Source organism: Rhinoraja longicauda, chromosome 17 (assembly GCF_053455715.1).
Source record: "Rhinoraja longicauda isolate Sanriku21f chromosome 17, sRhiLon1.1, whole genome shotgun sequence".
Classification (NCBI taxonomy): Eukaryota; Metazoa; Chordata; class Chondrichthyes; order Rajiformes; family Arhynchobatidae; genus Rhinoraja; species Rhinoraja longicauda.
Genome location: NC_135969.1, coordinates 16990341 through 17008108, shown reverse-complemented (window position 1 = coordinate 17008108; position 17768 = coordinate 16990341). Strand labels below are relative to the sequence as shown.

The 17768-nt window shown below is 43.5% G+C and overlaps 1 protein-coding gene across 1 annotated transcript in view; it reads left to right on the top strand.

The window, feature by feature from the left end:
- The first annotated feature begins 2157 nt into the window (after positions 1 to 2157).
- The window catches only part of arih2 (ariadne homolog 2 (Drosophila)), a 50630-nt gene continuing 35019 nt past the window's right edge, over positions 2158 to 17768 (top strand). The window contains exons 1-2 of the mRNA XM_078414223.1: positions 2158 to 2312; positions 9284 to 9622. Of these exons, the coding sequence (XP_078270349.1) occupies positions 9392 to 9622 (231 nt within the window). The 5' untranslated portion in view covers positions 2158 to 2312; positions 9284 to 9391. The remainder of the gene's footprint in view (positions 2313 to 9283; positions 9623 to 17768) is intronic.

Genomic DNA, 17768 nt, shown 5'->3' with positions numbered 1-17768 from the left:
AACTGAAGTCACTTTAAACAGGCACAGCTGGGTATGTTGTCGGGATACCATCTTCCGACAGCTGTGTTTCCCAACAACGACTCCGGTGCCAGAGTCATTTCAGTACATCTTAGCTACGTGCCTGTTGAACCGCAGCTCAGTGACACACGCAATCAAGCAGCATTCCATCAGAGTCAATCTGGGGCAGTGAATTACAGAATTACAGTGACCTTTGGTTAGTCCGAGCAATCAGCCCGTCAGGCAGGGACAGTGGACTCAACTAGCCCGGGCCAACGTTGAGCCCCAGCTGAAGCAAAGAAATCTTTCACTGGTGGTGTAGGAAGGAATTGCAGATACGGGTTTATACCGAAATAACTCAAACTGCTGGAGTAACTCAGTGGGTCAGGCAGTTGCTCATTCTTTAGAGAAAAAGAATAGGTGACATTTTGGGTTGGGAGCCTTCTTCAGACTTCACTCAGGGGTTGTCTTTGGGGTCACACAATTAATTAGTCTGACGAAGGGTCCCGACCCAAAATGTCAACTATCCATGTTCTCCAGCAATGCTGCTTGACCCGCTAAGTTACTGCAGCACTTTGGGAGGTGTATAAGATCATGATAGGGATAGGGAAAATGTATCATCTTTTCTCCAGAGTTGGGGAATCAAGAACCAGAGAATATAGGTTTAAGATGAGGGGGGAAAGATTTAATCGAAACCTGAGGGCCAACTTTTTACACAAGGCATTAGGTATAAGGAACGAGCTGCCAGAGGAGGTAGTTGAGACAGTAATATCACAACATTTAAAAAACATTTGGACAGGTACATGGATTGATTTAGAGGGATATGGGCCAAATGCAAGGAGGTGGTAGTGTAGATGGAGGCATGTTGGTCAGATTGGGAAAGTTGTCTGAAGGGCCTGACTCCATGATCTGGAAGCACTTTGTAGAGGTCTTGGATGTAGAGGGAGTGCTGGTACCCTGTCCTGCCTTAGAGAGAAAGGGAAGGGAAGCTGGGATGCACAAATCGTTACAACTGATACCCATGCATCACTGGCAAGAAGTTGCATGCATTGCTTTACTGATTTTGGACTGGGTGCATTATTCTGACCTGACCTAGTCGGGTGTGATATTATGTGCAGTTCTGGTTGCCGCATTATAGGATGTGCAGAGGGTGTAGAAGAGGTTTATCAGAAGAGGTTTATCAGAGGTTTATCGGGCCTTTGTCCCGCCCCCCTGACATCAGTCTGAAGAAGGGTCTCGACCCGAAACGTCACCCATTCCTTCTCTCCCGAGATGCTGCCCGACCTGCTGAGTTACTCCAGCATTTTGTGAATAAATCGATTTGTACCAGCATCTGCAGTTATTTTCTTATAGGTTTATCAGAAAGCTGCCTTGATTAGAGGGTATTAGCTACAAGGTTGGTCAAACTTGGATTGTTTTCTCTGGAGTGTTAGAGGCCGAGGGGAGACCAGTATATGCTGCATGCATGGACGTGCAGTGAGACCAGGCTGCATGCATAGACCTGCAGTGAATTTGTGCTGCATGCATTGACCTGCAGTGATTTGTGCTGCGTGCACTGACCTGCAATGAATTTGTCCTGCATGCATGGACGTGCAGTGAGACCAGGCTGCACTAATGGACAGTGATACTGGGCTGCAGAGAGTAGTGCGTTCGGCAGAACGCACCATGGGAACTCCAGTCGCCCTCCTGCAGGACCTATACATCAGGAGGTGCAAATCAAGAGCAAGCAAGATTATGAGGGACCCCTACCACCCCAGCAACGGACTGTTCCAGCTGCTACGGTCAGGCAAACGCCTCCGCTGTCACGCTGTGAACACAGAGAGGATGAGACGGAGTTTCTTCCCACAGGCCATCAGGACTGTTAACTATTATAACTCCATTTTCTAACTATTATAAACTAAATTTTCTTTTCTGTATTAATTTTAATTTATATGCTGTAATTGTAACTTTTTTTTTGCACAATCCGCAGGCATTGCCACTTTTATTTCACTGCACATCGTGTATGTGTATGTGACAAATAAACTTGACTTGCAGTGAATTTGTGCTGCATGCATGGATGTGCAGTGAGACCAGGCTGCACCAATGGGCATACAGTGATACTGGGCTGCATGCATGGACCTGCAGTGACGGATGGACCGTCCATGCGCGCGTGTCACTTCCGACCGGCGGTCCCCGGAAGTGACGGGGAGGTGAGCGAGTGGGGGAGGGGGAGCTGGCGAGTCGCGCTCGCGCTGCGTTTCCAGGGCGGGCGCACGAGTGGAGTTGGAGCTCCGTCCCCGGACCCGTCCCAGCCCGCAGGCCCAGGCCGCAGCCCGGTAAGTGCAGCCCCCGAGGCTCCTCTCTGCGGACCACACACCCTGGGCTGGAGGGAGGAGGAGGAGGAGGCCCGGAGTGGAGTCAGTAAAGAAGGAGAGGGGGGGGAGGGCTGGTTACCAGCAACCAGGCCAGCGCCACCATCACTAACCAGCAGGGCCACACCAAAGCAAGGCAGGCAGGCAGGCCAAAAGGCAGTGAGTTTAACCCCCCCCCCCCCCCCCCCGCCCGCCCCCCCGCCCCCGCCCGCCCCCGCCCCCGCCCCCCCCCGCCCCCCCCCGCCCCCCCCCGCCCCCGCCCCCCCGCCCCCCCCCCCCCGCCCCCGCCCCCCCGCCCCCCCCCCCCCCCCCGCCCCCCCCCCCCCCCGCCCCCCCCCCCCCCCCCCCCCGCCCCCCCCCCCCCCCCCCGGATCAAACAGGGCACCAGAAACTTGACCATTTAACCCAATCTAAACTAGTTAATGTTTCCAGGATTAACCAGGTTGGTGTATATTTTCTATGACCAACAACATTACTAATTTATCTTAACCACATTTTTATTGATATCTATTTTTTCTTACCAGACCCATTAATAACCTGAATTGACCAAATTTATATTACTAACTTGAATTGACTAAATTTCTATCGATATCTATATTCTATTATGAGCAGAATTACTAACTTGTGTTGGACCAGATTTCTGCATAGTTCAGCTAATCAGCAGAACAATAATGTATCAGGTATTGATTAGAGTAATAGGCACCAGAAACATTGATTGATTGAAAGATACAGCATGGAAACACGCCCTTTGGCCCACTGAATCCATGCCGACCATTCACTAGCTCCATGTTATTCCATTTTCACATGCATCTCTGGGGCACATTAGGGGCAATTTACAGGGACCAATTAACCTACAACCCCACATGTCGTTTGGATGTGGGAGGAAACTGGAGCACCTGAAGGAAACCCACGCAGTTACAGGGAGAACATGCAAACTTCACACTGACCAGACCTGAGGTCAGGATCGAACCCGAGTCTCTGGAGTTGTGAGACATCCGCTCTATCAGCTGTGATACTGCTGGCCTAAATACTAGTGATGAAGATTAACCAGAGTAAGAAATGTTGGCAACATCTCTCCTCTCCCTAAGCAACTAAAACATATATCAACTACAACATTAATGATCACTGGGAGGGATAGATACTGGCAGCTTTAAAAAACCCAGGGATAACTTGAATAAAAAAGGCAGTGCTGGAGTAACTTAGCGGGTCAGGCAGTATCTCTGGAGAACATGAATAGATGATGTTCTGGGTAGCAAGCCTTCTTTATGCTGCTAGAGAACTTGAATAAATTGGGGTATCAGCATTGTTAATAGTTGCTCTAATCAATGTAGCAAATAGTCCCAACGTTAGTGAAAATAACAATATCGGGGTCCATTGTTAACCAGAGAAGAGTGAACTATTTTCATATCTTAATTAGAACAAAGAAAAACCGGGTATGCAAGTTGTGAAGAAGATACTAAGAGTTTAGGTTTGCAGTGATGTGAGTGGGCAAAAGATTGACGAATAGCCAAACGAGGGAAAATGTGAAGAACATTTTGAAAGGTAGAACAAAAGAATAGTATTATTTCAATGAAAGAAAATAGCAGATAGCTATAGCATAAAAGGATTTTTGGGGGTGTTGGGTTCCTTGTACAGCAAGCTAGTAAGCAAGTGCAGCAGGTAGCTGGGAAGTCTTTGGAATGCTGGCCTTTATTTCATGAGGTTGAAGTGCGAAAGTAAAGGAAGTCTTGCTTCAACTGTGTGGCAGTTAGGGTGCTGTGATCAGTCATATTTCCTCTATATCAGGAAAGATTATTACATTGGGGACCCTGGGTATATTCGGATTGCCAGGCGAGGGAAGGTTGAATGAGTTGGCTCTGTCATTGAATATTAGAAAAAATTGAAAGATGATCTTACCCTGCAACATAAAATTTGCCCTCTGCGGCCAGGGCTCTGGAACTCCGTTCCCATGGCCTATTTTGCAGGCCAGTATCTTGGCCTCCCAAGGCCATGACTGAGGCAAAACGGATAATCCAGAAAGGCTTTGGACCAAAGGGTGCTGGAAAATGGGTCCAATTAATAGTAATGCTTGCTAGCAGTAGATATGGAATAGTACGAAAGGAAAACAATCTTGGCCTATCCTATTGCTCCTGAAAACTCAAGTCCTCCAGTCTTCGCAACATCTTGGTGAATCTTTTCTGCACACTCCTCAGCTTAATCACATCCTTTCTCTAGCATGGTGACCAGAAATGCAAACAATATTCTAGGCATTACAATGTAGTACCAATGCGAACCAAAGCTAGGTTTAAAAATACCAACCATAAAACCCAATGTTGTAGTGTGACCATTAAGGCCTGTGATGAAATAAATTATTGCTATTATCCAAAGATCCAACATACTCGTTAGTATTTCTGATGCCTTAAGCATTGTAACTGCAGCAAGCAAAACAATATTAACAGCATTAATACAGTCTAGAAGGATTTACTGTGGCAAGACCCAACATCATTAATTATTCTAACTCAGCACATTCTGTGTAGGGTAAGAGCAAAAGTGCTTTATTCTAAGACTTATTTTCTGTCCGTGGCCTTCTACATTGCGCCGAATAGTTTGATGTTTTAAGGTTTGATGAAGTACTGCAAACATTGCTTCTCACTCCTCTTCTTGGGAGAATGCAGCAAAACCTCAAGCTAATATCCGTTTTAAAAAAATCAACTGATCCAGTAATGTTTTGGGCTTCTTTATGAAGTGCTGCAATGATGTATAACATTTTCTTGGGTATTTTGCTTTGGTAATAGATTTTCAATCCTAGTTTTAGAATGACTATTTACCATGATTCAATTTTGATTGGGTTCGTAAGGATTATACTTTTGTGCTGAAAATGTAAAATGTCTTCACCCTGGGGAAAATGGCCGTGACCACTCATCTCTCCCTCTTGTGACTTTGCATTCCTCTACGTTACCCTCGGCCTCCTACGCTCCATGGGGAAAATGTCTCGGCCTCTCCACATCGCTCGTCCTCGTAACATCCTGATTAATCTTTTCTTCAGCCTTTTCAGCTTAATCACATCCTTCCTATAGCAGGATGACCAGAACTGTACACAATACTCCAAGTGTGATCTCACCAATGCTGCCCTCTGTACTCTATATCTTTCCTTTTGTTCTACCTTTTGTACTTGAGTTTGGCTTAATTGTATTCATGGATGCATTATCTGATTTGATTGGACTGCACTTAAAGTTTTTCACTGTACCTCAGTATGCCTGACAATAATAAACCTAAAGCTTTGTTATGTGGCTTAGTTGTGCTGAAATGAAACTTCCGTGATAAAATGATAAGAGCTATCCTTTGTAGATCCTCAACGCGTTGTGTGTGTGGGTGTCCAGGGTTTATGCAAAATTTGATTCAGCTGCACACACTGGAAGCATTTGCAATGGGGACCATGTTAGATACATTTTTCCCTCTTTTCTCCAGAGATTGCGTTCACGGAAAAGTAATGTTGAGGTAAACTGTGAAGCGGCTTGGGAGATGCAGAGCCCACAGCTGCACCACATAGAGCAGCACTGAGAAAGACTCGCTGAGAAAGACTCTTCAGTCTGAAGAAAGGTCACGAGCCGAAAGGTCACCTATTCCTTTTCTCACCCGCTGAGTTACTCCCGCTTTTTGTGACTACACTGTTCTCTGTGGCGACTGCCGTAATTCCAGTTTCTGCTTGGTATGTAGGTTAATTGGCTGGGTAAATGTAAAAATTGTCCCTAGTGGGTGTAGGATAGTGTTAATGTACGGGGATCGCTGGGCGGCACGGACTTGGTGGGCCGAAAAGGCCTGTTTCCGGCTGTATATATATGATATGATATGATCCCAGTACATGACCCGACTCCTCTAAGCCATGTTTCTGACACCTTCAGATGATTAATCCCATGACAAATAATAGATCAGACCAGTCATCACCTACCGTCAATATCTCTGGGCACAACTTGAAGGGGGATTTGAAATGTTTCTTTCAGGTGAGGCAGAGGCTCACTTGCATCTCCTCCATCCTCAACTACTGTATCCATTGTTCTGGGTGTGGCCTCCTATTTATCGGCGAGACCAAGCGCAGTCTTGGCGATCATTTCGTTGAACACGCGCTCAGTCTGCCTTAGTCTACGCAATCTCCCAGTCGCCAAACATTTCAATTCCTCTTCCCATTTCCATACTGACCCATCTGACCTGGGCCGCCTCCACTGTCAGAGTGAGGTCACACACAAATTGGAGGAACAGCAGGTCATATTTCATTTGGGAAACTTTCAACCCAGCAGTATGAGCAATGATTTCTCTAATTTCTCTAATGCTATCCCTCTCCCACCCCCAACCCCATACCCACCTTAGTCATCCCACCAGTTTCACTGTTCGCGTCCCTGTATCCCTTTGTTATCGCCTCTCCCCCAGCCAACAATGGGTCCACCATTGCTTGGTCATCAATCGCCGCCCCTGATTTGTTTTGGCCTTTTCCAACCTTCAGCCCCCTCCTCCCCCCCCCCCCCCAACACTTTCAGTCTGAAGAAGGGTTCCGACCCAAAAATGTCACTTATTCCTTTTCTCCAGAGATGCTGCCTGACCCGCTGAGTTATTCCTGCACTTTGTGTCTATCTTTGGTATAAATCAGCATCTGCAGTTCCTCCCTGCACATGAAGATTTGGGTTGATGGTTTTTCATCAGTTTACTGCAGTACTTTCGTCTTGAATTATGTGCTCAGAAGGTTGGTGATCCGCTGAGGTAAAATATGTGTTGCCAAATTATTGGTGTTTTTCCTGCATCTGCAGCCAACTTTTTTTTACCCTGTTACAATTCAACTTAATGTTTGCACATTTTTTAATTATCTCCAGTCCCCATGTCTGCACTGGAGCTTTGGCAGATTCCCAGCCAAGGTCAATGCAAGGATAATTTGTACACATTCCTTCCTGGGTTGCATTGAAACATGCCTTTCTGGTGACCAGATTAGAAATAATATTTGCAGCAATTTCTGACTTTTGTTAAAAAATGTCTGAGCAGCAGCTTTTGACTTGAATTCTGGATGCAAGAAACTTAAATGTGGAATTACTGACTTATTTTGTATGTAGACACAAAATGCTGCATAACTCAGCAGGACAGGCAGCATCTCTGGAGAGAAGGAATGGGTGACGTTTCGGGTCGAGACCCTTCAGACTGGAATTCTAATTTTTCATATCAGAATCTCTTCCTCTTTTTCTTAATAAACATCAGCAATTTCATTGAAATCATTAAATAATTCTACACGATGCAAGTTATCCTTTGCAGTGCTGGTATAGTTTGTAATTGTTGGAAATCTTGCTTGTTGGTCATATGTGCTGGCCATTTTTCAGACTAGCTCCAATCTGTTTGGATAGAATTAAGCCTCAGGTTCAGATAACCCTTCATTATGGTTTCTCCCCTTTGAGTTACAAAATCATTTTGTTTTGAAAATGATTTTGTACATTATGGTCATAGTTTGTTAAATAATTGTGTTTTTCCCATTTCCTCTTCTAGTCAGGAGAACCGCTTTTTAGAACAAGTAGGGTGATGCACTGTCGTACACGCACTAAAATCATTAATTTAATGATGTTTCCACTTGTTGAGTGTCTGAAATGAGTTCATAAATACAAAGGGATTACCAATAAATCTCATAAGCAATTCTAAAGAAAAAACTTTACTAAGAAATTGGCTCTGATGTGCGATTTGTTAATGACAGGGAAGAGACATGCTGTTGAAGGGAAGATGGGTCTACATTGGGCAGAGAGACGTTTCTGGAAGTAGGATTAAATGAAGAGGGAGTGACGTGGAGATAAATATCAATAAAGACCAGATGGATAGAAGGGCGGGTTTTTTTTGTATTTTGCAATCTTTGTCCAGGAACTATGAATATCACACTTGTGTTCTTTTAGTTTTGTCGCCAGATGCTTTGAGAAGATGTTCATTTTGGGGATTCTCTTTCCTTCCCTTTACGGCATGAAGATTGGTAGCTTCCTTACACTTAGCATTTTCGTGATGGGTTTGTAAATTTAGAGGAACAGGAAACATGTATAGTTGTGTATCTTATCTCTCCCATGCAAAATATATAACCATATCTTGCTGACAGCTGATGAGCCAGTGGAATAACAGTTTGTTGCCTATTCTTCGTTTTATGAACTTCCCATCATTGGGATCGAAGCTTTGATTTCAGGTCTGTATTTCTGCTAGATCTGAACCAGCTTAAAAGCGAATGGACTGCATTTGATGGTTTAGAATTGAGTTATGGAAAAGCCATAGCTCTCATTCCACTGATAGTTCTTGTTGGTAACCACTCATTTAAAGAGTTAAAGAATTTATTTTCTTCCAATGCCCTTCAAGTGCCTCCAAGTATTACTACTCGGGGTTAAGCAGCAGTTTAGTTGATTGTCATGTGTAGCAAGGTATAGTGAAAAGCGTTTGTTGCTTGTTAACCAGTCAGCGGAAAGACTATACTTGATTATAATCAAGCTGCCACTGTGTACAGATACAGGATGAAGGTTACTCCAGCATTTTGTGTCTACCTTCGATTTAAACCAGCATCTGCAGGTCTTTCCTGCCGTGCAGCACCATGTTGGTATTGCAGTTCTAGTACTGGCTTTCCAAATGGCCGCCTTGTTTCAGGTTTAAACCCAAAAAAAAGTTTCAACAAATTTCAGAGAGAGTGGAGTATTCTTGCAGAATTAATATTTTTCTGGGGTTTTGCCAGCTGTCGATGTACTGAATAACTTGCTGGGAATGATGAAGATATTAAACTGAGTTCGCAAATTTCATTTAATTTTTGGATCATATGTGGGTGTAGAGTATAAATGGATCTAGTTGAATTGTGCCTCGGTACAAGTAATTTTTACAGAACAGGAGGAAAGATGTTAAGAAGTATTTGGTTATTGGCACCTCACTTTTGTTTATACTATTCGGAGTTTGTTTCTCTTTTTCAGCTAATCAAACAACCGATGAAGATTGGGAGAGACCGTGGACAATTTGTAAATAAAGCATTTTGCTTTTGGATATCGTAAAATTTGTGACGAATTCGAACACTCTTGAGCATGTCGGTGGATATGAATAGCCAGAGTTCTGACAGTAGTGATGACTATAATGAAGACTCGGAAGAGGACCAGGGAGATATGCGTGACTATTACGATGGGGTAGCGAACGATGTGGAACAGCAAGGCGCAGACGCCTTTGATCCAGAAGAATACCAGTTCACTTGTCTCTCATATAAGGAGTCAGAGAATGTACTAAATCAACAAGTTGACTTATTGGCGGACACTTTAAAGGTAAGGCATTGGAATTGTTATGCTATTGTACGTGACATAGGGTGGGCGAGAAAGAGATAGGAGAAGGCAATTGGTTTGAGTCCTCTCCAGAGTTGAAATTAGGTTCCCAGTGGTGGAATTGCTACCTTTTAGGGCCAGAGACTCTGATTCAATCCTGACTATGGGTGTTGTCGGTACGGAGTTTGTACGTTCCCCCTGTAACCACATGGATTTCTGGGTGCTCCGATTTTCTCTCGCATTCCAAAGACTAATTGGCTTCCCTGAAATTACCCCTAGTGTGTAGGATAGAACTCGTGTACAGGTAATTGCTGGTCGGCTCAGACTAGGTCAGCCAAAGGGCCTGTTTTCTTGCTTTATCTCTTTAAAAAAAACATCACGTGGAATGAGTGAAATTTGACATGCAAGCTATGGTGCTGGAATGGGGGGGATGAAACGACCGCTGGAGGCTCTGCAGCAGCTTAGCGAGTGAGCAGATCGAGCGCAGCCTGCAGACGCTGCAGAGAACCAGGACGGCTACGGACAGAACAGATAGCATCATCGCACTGGGTCAGGCCAACCCTTGCATCATCAATCTAGTGCCAACAGGACTCTGGGCCTTCAATTAACAAATGCATATCTCCTTGGATCAAGATCAGACTGCAGAAACTTGAGATTTGAAGGATGCACAATGGTGCTAGAATATGCCACCTCTTTGCGAGCAGTCCCAGTAGAGGATCTGTTCACCACTACAATTGTTCCAATGTTTTACTTGTGTATGATTGTACTCGTGGTGTGATTTGACTGGAGAGCAAGCTTCACTGCTTCCCAGTTACAATAAACTAAATATGCAAAACAAAGCTTTTCCTTGTGTCTTCGTACACATAATAATACACTAAGCTAAAATTAAACAGGACAAGACAAACGTCAACCACATTGGTAGTGTGGAAAGGAACTGCAGATGCCAGTTTTTTCCGAAGATAGAAACAAAATGCTGGAGTATCTTTGCGGGCTAGGCAGCATCTCAAGAGAAAAAGGATGAGCGACGTTTTGGGTCGGGACTCTTAGGCTTGGAGTAACAGTCAGCTCAGACACTATAGGGATAGTAGAATTTCTTCCACAAAGGATTCTCATGAATATCCTATCCAAAGGACATTCATGAATCCACTGACTTCTTGTAGCAATCAATAGTTTCATCGTTCCTGCTGACATTGATACTCAATAGCACCCATTTCCCAAGCTGAGGGTATGAATTGAAATCAGATAACTATCACTTTTCTTATAGGACGGATGGATGATTATTATTTTGAGATGAGATCAAATAGCCAGTGACTGGTGCTTTGTGCTTGAATGGATCAAAGCAAGATTCATTTTCATACAATGGTGATTGTTTTTTGCGTTTTCTTTTAATTTTGTCTCTCAGCAAATATTAATTCTATGTTTTGCTATTCGGATTCCACTGCATTTTCTGTAAATTCAATCAAAAAAGTCCTGATCGGTTCTGCTATTTGTTTTGTTTCAAAGTTTAACAGCTATTCTGGAAAGTTGTAAATTACTGATGAAAGTTAATCTCAAATTTTTTTGAGTGATTTAGTGCATTTTCAAATTCTGTTTTTTTGCAACAGTGTAAATTCTTATTTTAGCCAGCATAATTTATTTTGTTCTGTTAATGTTTGAACTAATTTGTTTGTCTTGTATTCCATTATTATGTTGGAAATCAGTGAGGACCTCGAGTCAAATCCTCCTGTAATTTGCATGATCCTTGCTTTAAATTGTGTAGGAAAATAACTGCAGATGCTGGTACAAATCAAAGGTATCACAGCGGGTCAGGGTGTATCTCATGAGAGAAGGAATGGGTGACGTTTCGGGTCGAGACGCTTCTTCACACTCAAATGCTTTAAATTGCACTCAGTCCAATTATCAAGCTCTTAAGATTATTGTGTTCCCATCATATTCATTGATAGTTTCAAGACAATTTGCATTTTTCGTCATGTGCACAGTAAGGTGAGATCCAGGTACAATGAAAATCTTGTTTGCAACAGCACACAACACTAAGGCATAAATTGTACTTAAATTATGCACATTCTTCAAGGCACAAACAAGTAAAAGACAATAAGAAGAGAGAACATAATCAGTCAGGGCAGGGGGCAATTCAGTACCTTTCACCTACTCTACAATTCAATATGATCTTTTACTTCAGTGCCATTTCTGGTCCTACATATTCCTTCCTCTGAATCCAAAAAATACTGATCTATGTCTCAAATATACTTAGCACCTGAACTTCCACAGTTGTCTTGTGAATGAAATTGCAAAGATTCACTAACCTTTGAGTGAAAATATTTCATATTGTGTCAGTCCTGGATGATTATTTTAAGGCTTTGATTCCTAATTCTGGATGCCCAAGCCAAGGGGAAACATCATCCCAGCATCTATCCTGTCAAGTTCTGAAAGAAATTTTGTTGAGGTGATCCATCGTCCTTCAATACTCTGGAAAGTGTAGGCCCAATTTGTATTGTCTCCCCACTGGACAATTCCCCTCATGCTGAATCAATCCGATGAATCTTTGTTGTACTTTGTCTTGCAATAAATTGCATATGCATTGATTTGGTAGGGATATTAATTACACAGAACAGGTGGTGGTCTAAACAGGCCCTCCATAATCCTGGTAAGAAGCTCTTACATTTCTGCTCAAATCCTCTTGCAATGGGCGGCACAGTGGCGCAGTGGTAGAGCTGCTGCTTCACAGCGCCAGACACCCTGGTTCAATTCTGATTACAAGTGCTATTTGTCTGTGGGGTTTCTCTGGGTGCTCCGGTTTTCTCCTACATTCCAAATCTCTAGGTGAATTGGTCTCTGTAAATTGCCCCCAGTGTGCAGGATGCAGAGGTGGGATAACATGAAGGTAGTGTGCAGGTGATTGATGGTTGGTTTGGACGGTGGGCCAAAGTGCCTATTTCTACGCTGTATCTCTAAAGTAAACTAAAACTAAAAAGAGTGTCCTAGTTGACCATTTGCATTCCAGATTGTTTGCTGTTCTGGCACCTTAACTTGCTGTGATTCATGTGCAAGGGTGTGCAGTCCCATCTGAATACCACTACTGTTCAATCTGTCACTCTTTATGAAATACTTGGCCTTTCTGTTAAATTCTGTAAAGTGATACACTCACATTTTCCTACATTGCACTGATCAGCAATGTCTACACCCGTTCACGTGACCTGTCTATATTATTGAAAACCTCCACCTTCCACTCACTGTCACTCAGCTTTGCACCATCAGCAAGTGTATTGAGTGCACTTTGTCTCATTCAAGTCATTTGCTATAAATTATGAGCAATGGGGGCCCCAGTGCTCCACCAGCCCAGCACAGTGGAAAATGACGTGTGCCTTACTGTGCTCCATCTGTGAACCAATCCTCATTCCGCTTTGAAATATTTCTTTAACTAGATTTTTAGGTAGTACTTTATCAGAGTTTTTGCAAGTCCAAATGCACCTCATGAACTGGTATGCCCTCGTGTATTCAACTGAAAACGTAAACTCCACCAGATTTGTTAAATGTTATTTTTCTTTCATAAATCCAAGAGGGAGAAGCAGAAGCATTGTCAATACAAATTAGAATTGGGTCTTGAGTGTAAGGGTGGAGTGTAGATTTTAACTGAGAATTTTTTTCAGCCTGTTTCAGCTAAGTGAGGATTGTTAAACTTGCTAGAGATTGAAGAATATTTAATCACACTCTTGTGCCTTTTAATAGCTTTCATGGGTCAGGCGACGAGTCACTTACCACAGGATACCCAATACTCTATCTGCTGCCGTAATGACAGGATTTTCTGATTAATGACGTTGGAAGTATGTTTAGTTTGTTGGAGTCTGGCATCTGTGGTGCATATTATGCTGGCCACATCAGTCAAAGCCTTAACTGAGTTCAGAATTAACCATGTTGGTGGGTTTGCAGTGACAAGTAGGCTGGATCATGTATTTGCCTTCCCATTTCCCACCCATCTGTCTGCAGCGGTCTCTACTGTTGCAGTGAGGCTCAGCTTGAGCTTGTGGAGCTGTTGTGTTGTCTCGGCATATCACAGGCTTCTGGAGTTTGGATAATTTGCCAACGAGGTTGAGCCTGTTTGAGGACTGGCTATTCCTGCCAGTTGTCCATCGTGATTTTTGGTCCAGCTTTCCACTTGTATAGTCTGGTGCCCTATCCATGCTCTCCAGCGATGCTGCCTGATCCATTTATTTACTTCAGCACTTTGTCTTTTTTTGTAAGCCAGCATCTGCAGTTCCTTGTATCTCCTAACAACTTTAGTTTTTGTTACTATGTCAAGTCGTGTTGTAATTTGCTTCTGCAATTGAACTGTTCTGATCATGGATATTATGAAGTGATCATGGCAAAACTCAGACTGAACATTTGTCAGTCCCTTTTTCAAAATGTAAGTGCTGGTGAATTTTGTAATTTGTATCCGAGGACATTGCGGGAAACTAGAGTGGAAATTGCGGGAGCCCTGGTTGAAATTTACGAATCGGCCTTAAATACAGGAGAGGTGTCGGAAGACTGGAGGGTGGCAAATACTGTGCCTCTTTTCAAGAAGGGTTGCAGGGAAAATGCTGGGGACTATAGGCCGGTGAGCTTAACATCTGTAGTTGGTGAGGGACAGGTTATATTGGCATTTGGATGGGCAAGGGCTGATTAGGGATAGTCAGCATGGTTTTATACGTGGGAGGTCGTGTCTCACAAATCTGATTGATTTTTTCGAAGACGTGACCAAAAAGATTGATGAGGGCAGAGCTGTAGATGTTGTGTACATGGACTTCAGTAAGGCGTTCAACAAGGTTCCGCATGGTAGGCTGCTTTGGAAGGTTAGATCGTATGGGATCCAAAGAGAGATAGCTGAATGGATAGCAAATTGGCTCCATGGAAGGAAGCAAAGAGTGATTGGGGAAGGTTGCTTCTCGGACTGGAGTACCTCATGGTTTGGTGCTGGGCTCGTTACCGCTTGTCATCCTCATCAATGATGTGGATGAGAGCATAAAGGGCAAGATTAGCAAGTTTGCCGATGATACAAAAGTTAGTGGTTTTGCAGATAGTGAAGATTGTTGTGAAATATTGCAGCAGGATCTGGTTCGATTGGCCAGGTGGGCAGAGGAATGGTTGATGGAATTTAATACAGAAAAGTGTGAGGTGTTGCATTTTGGGACGTCCAACAAGGGCAGGACCTACACAGTAAATGGTAGGCCTCTGGTTATATTGTAGAGCAGAGGGATCTAGGAGTACAGGTGCATGGTTCCTTGAAGGTCGAGTTGCAGGGAGATAAGGTGGTCAGAAAGCCTTTGACAATTTGCCTTTCATCAGTCAGAGTAATGAGTATAGAAGTTGGGAGGTCATGTTGCAATTGTATAAGACGTTGATGAGACCGCATTTAGAATATTGTGTTCAGCTCTGGGCACCATGTTATAGGAAAGATATTGTCAAGCTTGAAAGGGCTCAGAAAAGATTTACGAGGATGTTGCCAGGACGAGAGGGTGTGAGCTATCAGGAGAGGTTGAGTAGACTGGGTCTCTATTCCATGGAGCGCAGGAGGATGAGGGGAGATCTTATAAAGGTATACAAAATCATGAGAGGATTAGATCGGGTAGATGTACATAGTCTTTTGCCCAGAGTAGGGGAATTGAGGACCAGAGGACAGAGGTTCAAGGTGAAGGGGAAAAGATTTAATAGGAATCCGAGGGGTGACTTTTTCACACAAAGGGTGATGGGTGCATGGAACAAGCTGCCTGAGGAGATAGTTGAGGCTGGGACTATCCCATTGTTTAAGTAACAGTTAGACAGGTTGGGAGGGATATAGACCAAGCTCCCGCAGGCAAGTGGGAATAGTGTAACTGGGAAATTGTTGGCCACCGGTGTGGGCGAGTTGGGCCGAAGGACCTGTTTCCACACTGTATCACTCTATGACTATGACTGTAATAACAAAACTTGGAAACACTGTCAATGTGGGGAGAACAGAAATACACATTAAGGGAAAGTAAAGAGACTGGTACAATATATTTTGAAAGACACAAAGTGCTGGAGTAACTCAACGGGTCAGGCAGCATCTCTGGAGAAAAGGAATAGGTGATGTTTCCGGTCGAGACCCTTCTTCGGACCAGAGTCAAGTTACTCCAGCTTTTTGTGTCAGTCTTCGGTTTAAACTAGTATCTGCCGTTCTTCCTTGCACAAGTGATTAGTGGGATTCAGGTGGGGGGGAGGTAGATAGGTGGGGTTGATAGGCAAATTGTTGGACTAAGGCCAGAGATGAAAAGACAAAACGTGTGAGATAAGGATAGAAGTGGTGCGATTTGTGAAGCCAGAGCAAGGAACAAAGGTGGAAGGAGATAGGCGGGAGAAGTGGGTGCATGTGAAGAAATGTAACAGTGGGAAGTGTGTGTTAGTGCATTTTTGTGGAAAGAATAGAGGCAATAGAGAGAATTGTATGACTTTGAAAATAATGGGAAGAGAGAGTTCACACAATATTCAAGTGGTTGGATTTTTTAGTTATGTAACTTTATGTATAGTGCAGTGAAATTCAAAAGCAAGGAAATACAATTCGTCATCTGGAATATTGTAATGAACCAAAGGGCCTATTTCTGTGCTGTGTATTTCTTTCTTTGGTGATAGTCCACTGACAATTGTGGAAGGATGCACAAAGGGTGGTGGGAATAAGGAACAAGCTGCCAGAGGAGGTAATTGAGGCTGGGACTATCCCAACATTTAAGAAACATTTGGATAGGTACATGGATAGGACAGGTTTGGACGGATATGGATCAAAAGCAGGCAGGTGGGACTAGTGTAGTTGAGACATGTTGGCCGCCGGGCATGCGCAAGTTGGGCCAAAGGGCCTGTTTCCGCACTGAAATCGAGTACCATTATCGAGCTGGAAGTAGGTATGACAATAGCTCATGATCAAATATAGCACCAAGATTGCAAACTTTCTTGTTTAACTTTGAACTCGGGACAGAGATTAGGTAGATTTGATGGTTGATGAGCAACGTTTATGCATGGACCAAAAATAATGCTTGGGTCTTGGAAATATTCAATTGAGGAAGATTTTGATTCTTTAATACCAGAATGTAACATTTTGAAAGCAATTGTTGGTGTGAAAGCCAGTTCGCTGTCACATTCCATATTGGAGTTATAGACCCATAGAGTCAGGCAGTGTGGAAACAGGCCCTTTGGCCCAACTTGCCCACACCATCCAACACATCCTCAATTTGTCTACTCTGGGCAAGAGACTCTGTGCATCTACCTAATTTATTCCTCACATGATTTTATGCACCTTGATAAGATCACCCCTCATCCTCCTGCACTGCAAGGAATAGAGTCCCAGCCGACTCAACCTCTCCCTATAGCTCATGCCCTTGAGTCTTGGCAACATCCTTGTAAATCTTCTCTGTACCCTTTCCAGCTTGACAACATCTTTCCTACAACATTGTGCCCAGAACTGAACACAATATTCTAAATGCGGCCTCACCAGCGACTTGTTTAACTGCAACATGACCTCCCAACTTCTATACCCAATACTCTGACTGATGAAGGCCAATGTGCCAAAAGCCTTTATGACCATCCTAATTATGTACCTGCATTCCTAGATCACTCCGCTCTAACACTCCCCAGAGCCCTACCATTCACTTGTGTATTACTGAATAGTGCTCACGTATTATTGAAGGGAAGCATATCATTGAATTAAAGAGGAGTTGAGGTAAGATTACTGGTGAACACACTTCTGCATTGGAGCAAAAGTAAGTGGAGAATTTAAAATGTTTAAGGGAGCAAAACTGATGAATTCTTGTTTAGCACTTGTTTTTGTATTAACATTTATCATGCAAGTGTTTTATTATCAAGAAAACTCACACACATCTGAGGGCAGAGGTGGCTCCCTAAGCCACTGCCCCGTTTGATAAATGTGTTATGTGAAGTGACACTGGGGCATAGAGTGCGGAAATTCGTGTGTCGCCATTTACTGAATTAGCTCAGCTCTGCAGAAGGAGCAACTATTATTCACTGTGTTTGGCAGGCAAAGCTGTCAGTTGCTATTTAGTGAAATCGTGTTGTATGTTGAATTGAGAGCAGGAGCGAGGCACAGAAGTAAGCTTTGAATATAGAAATGTACAGCACAGGAATAGACCCTTCAGCTTATAATGTT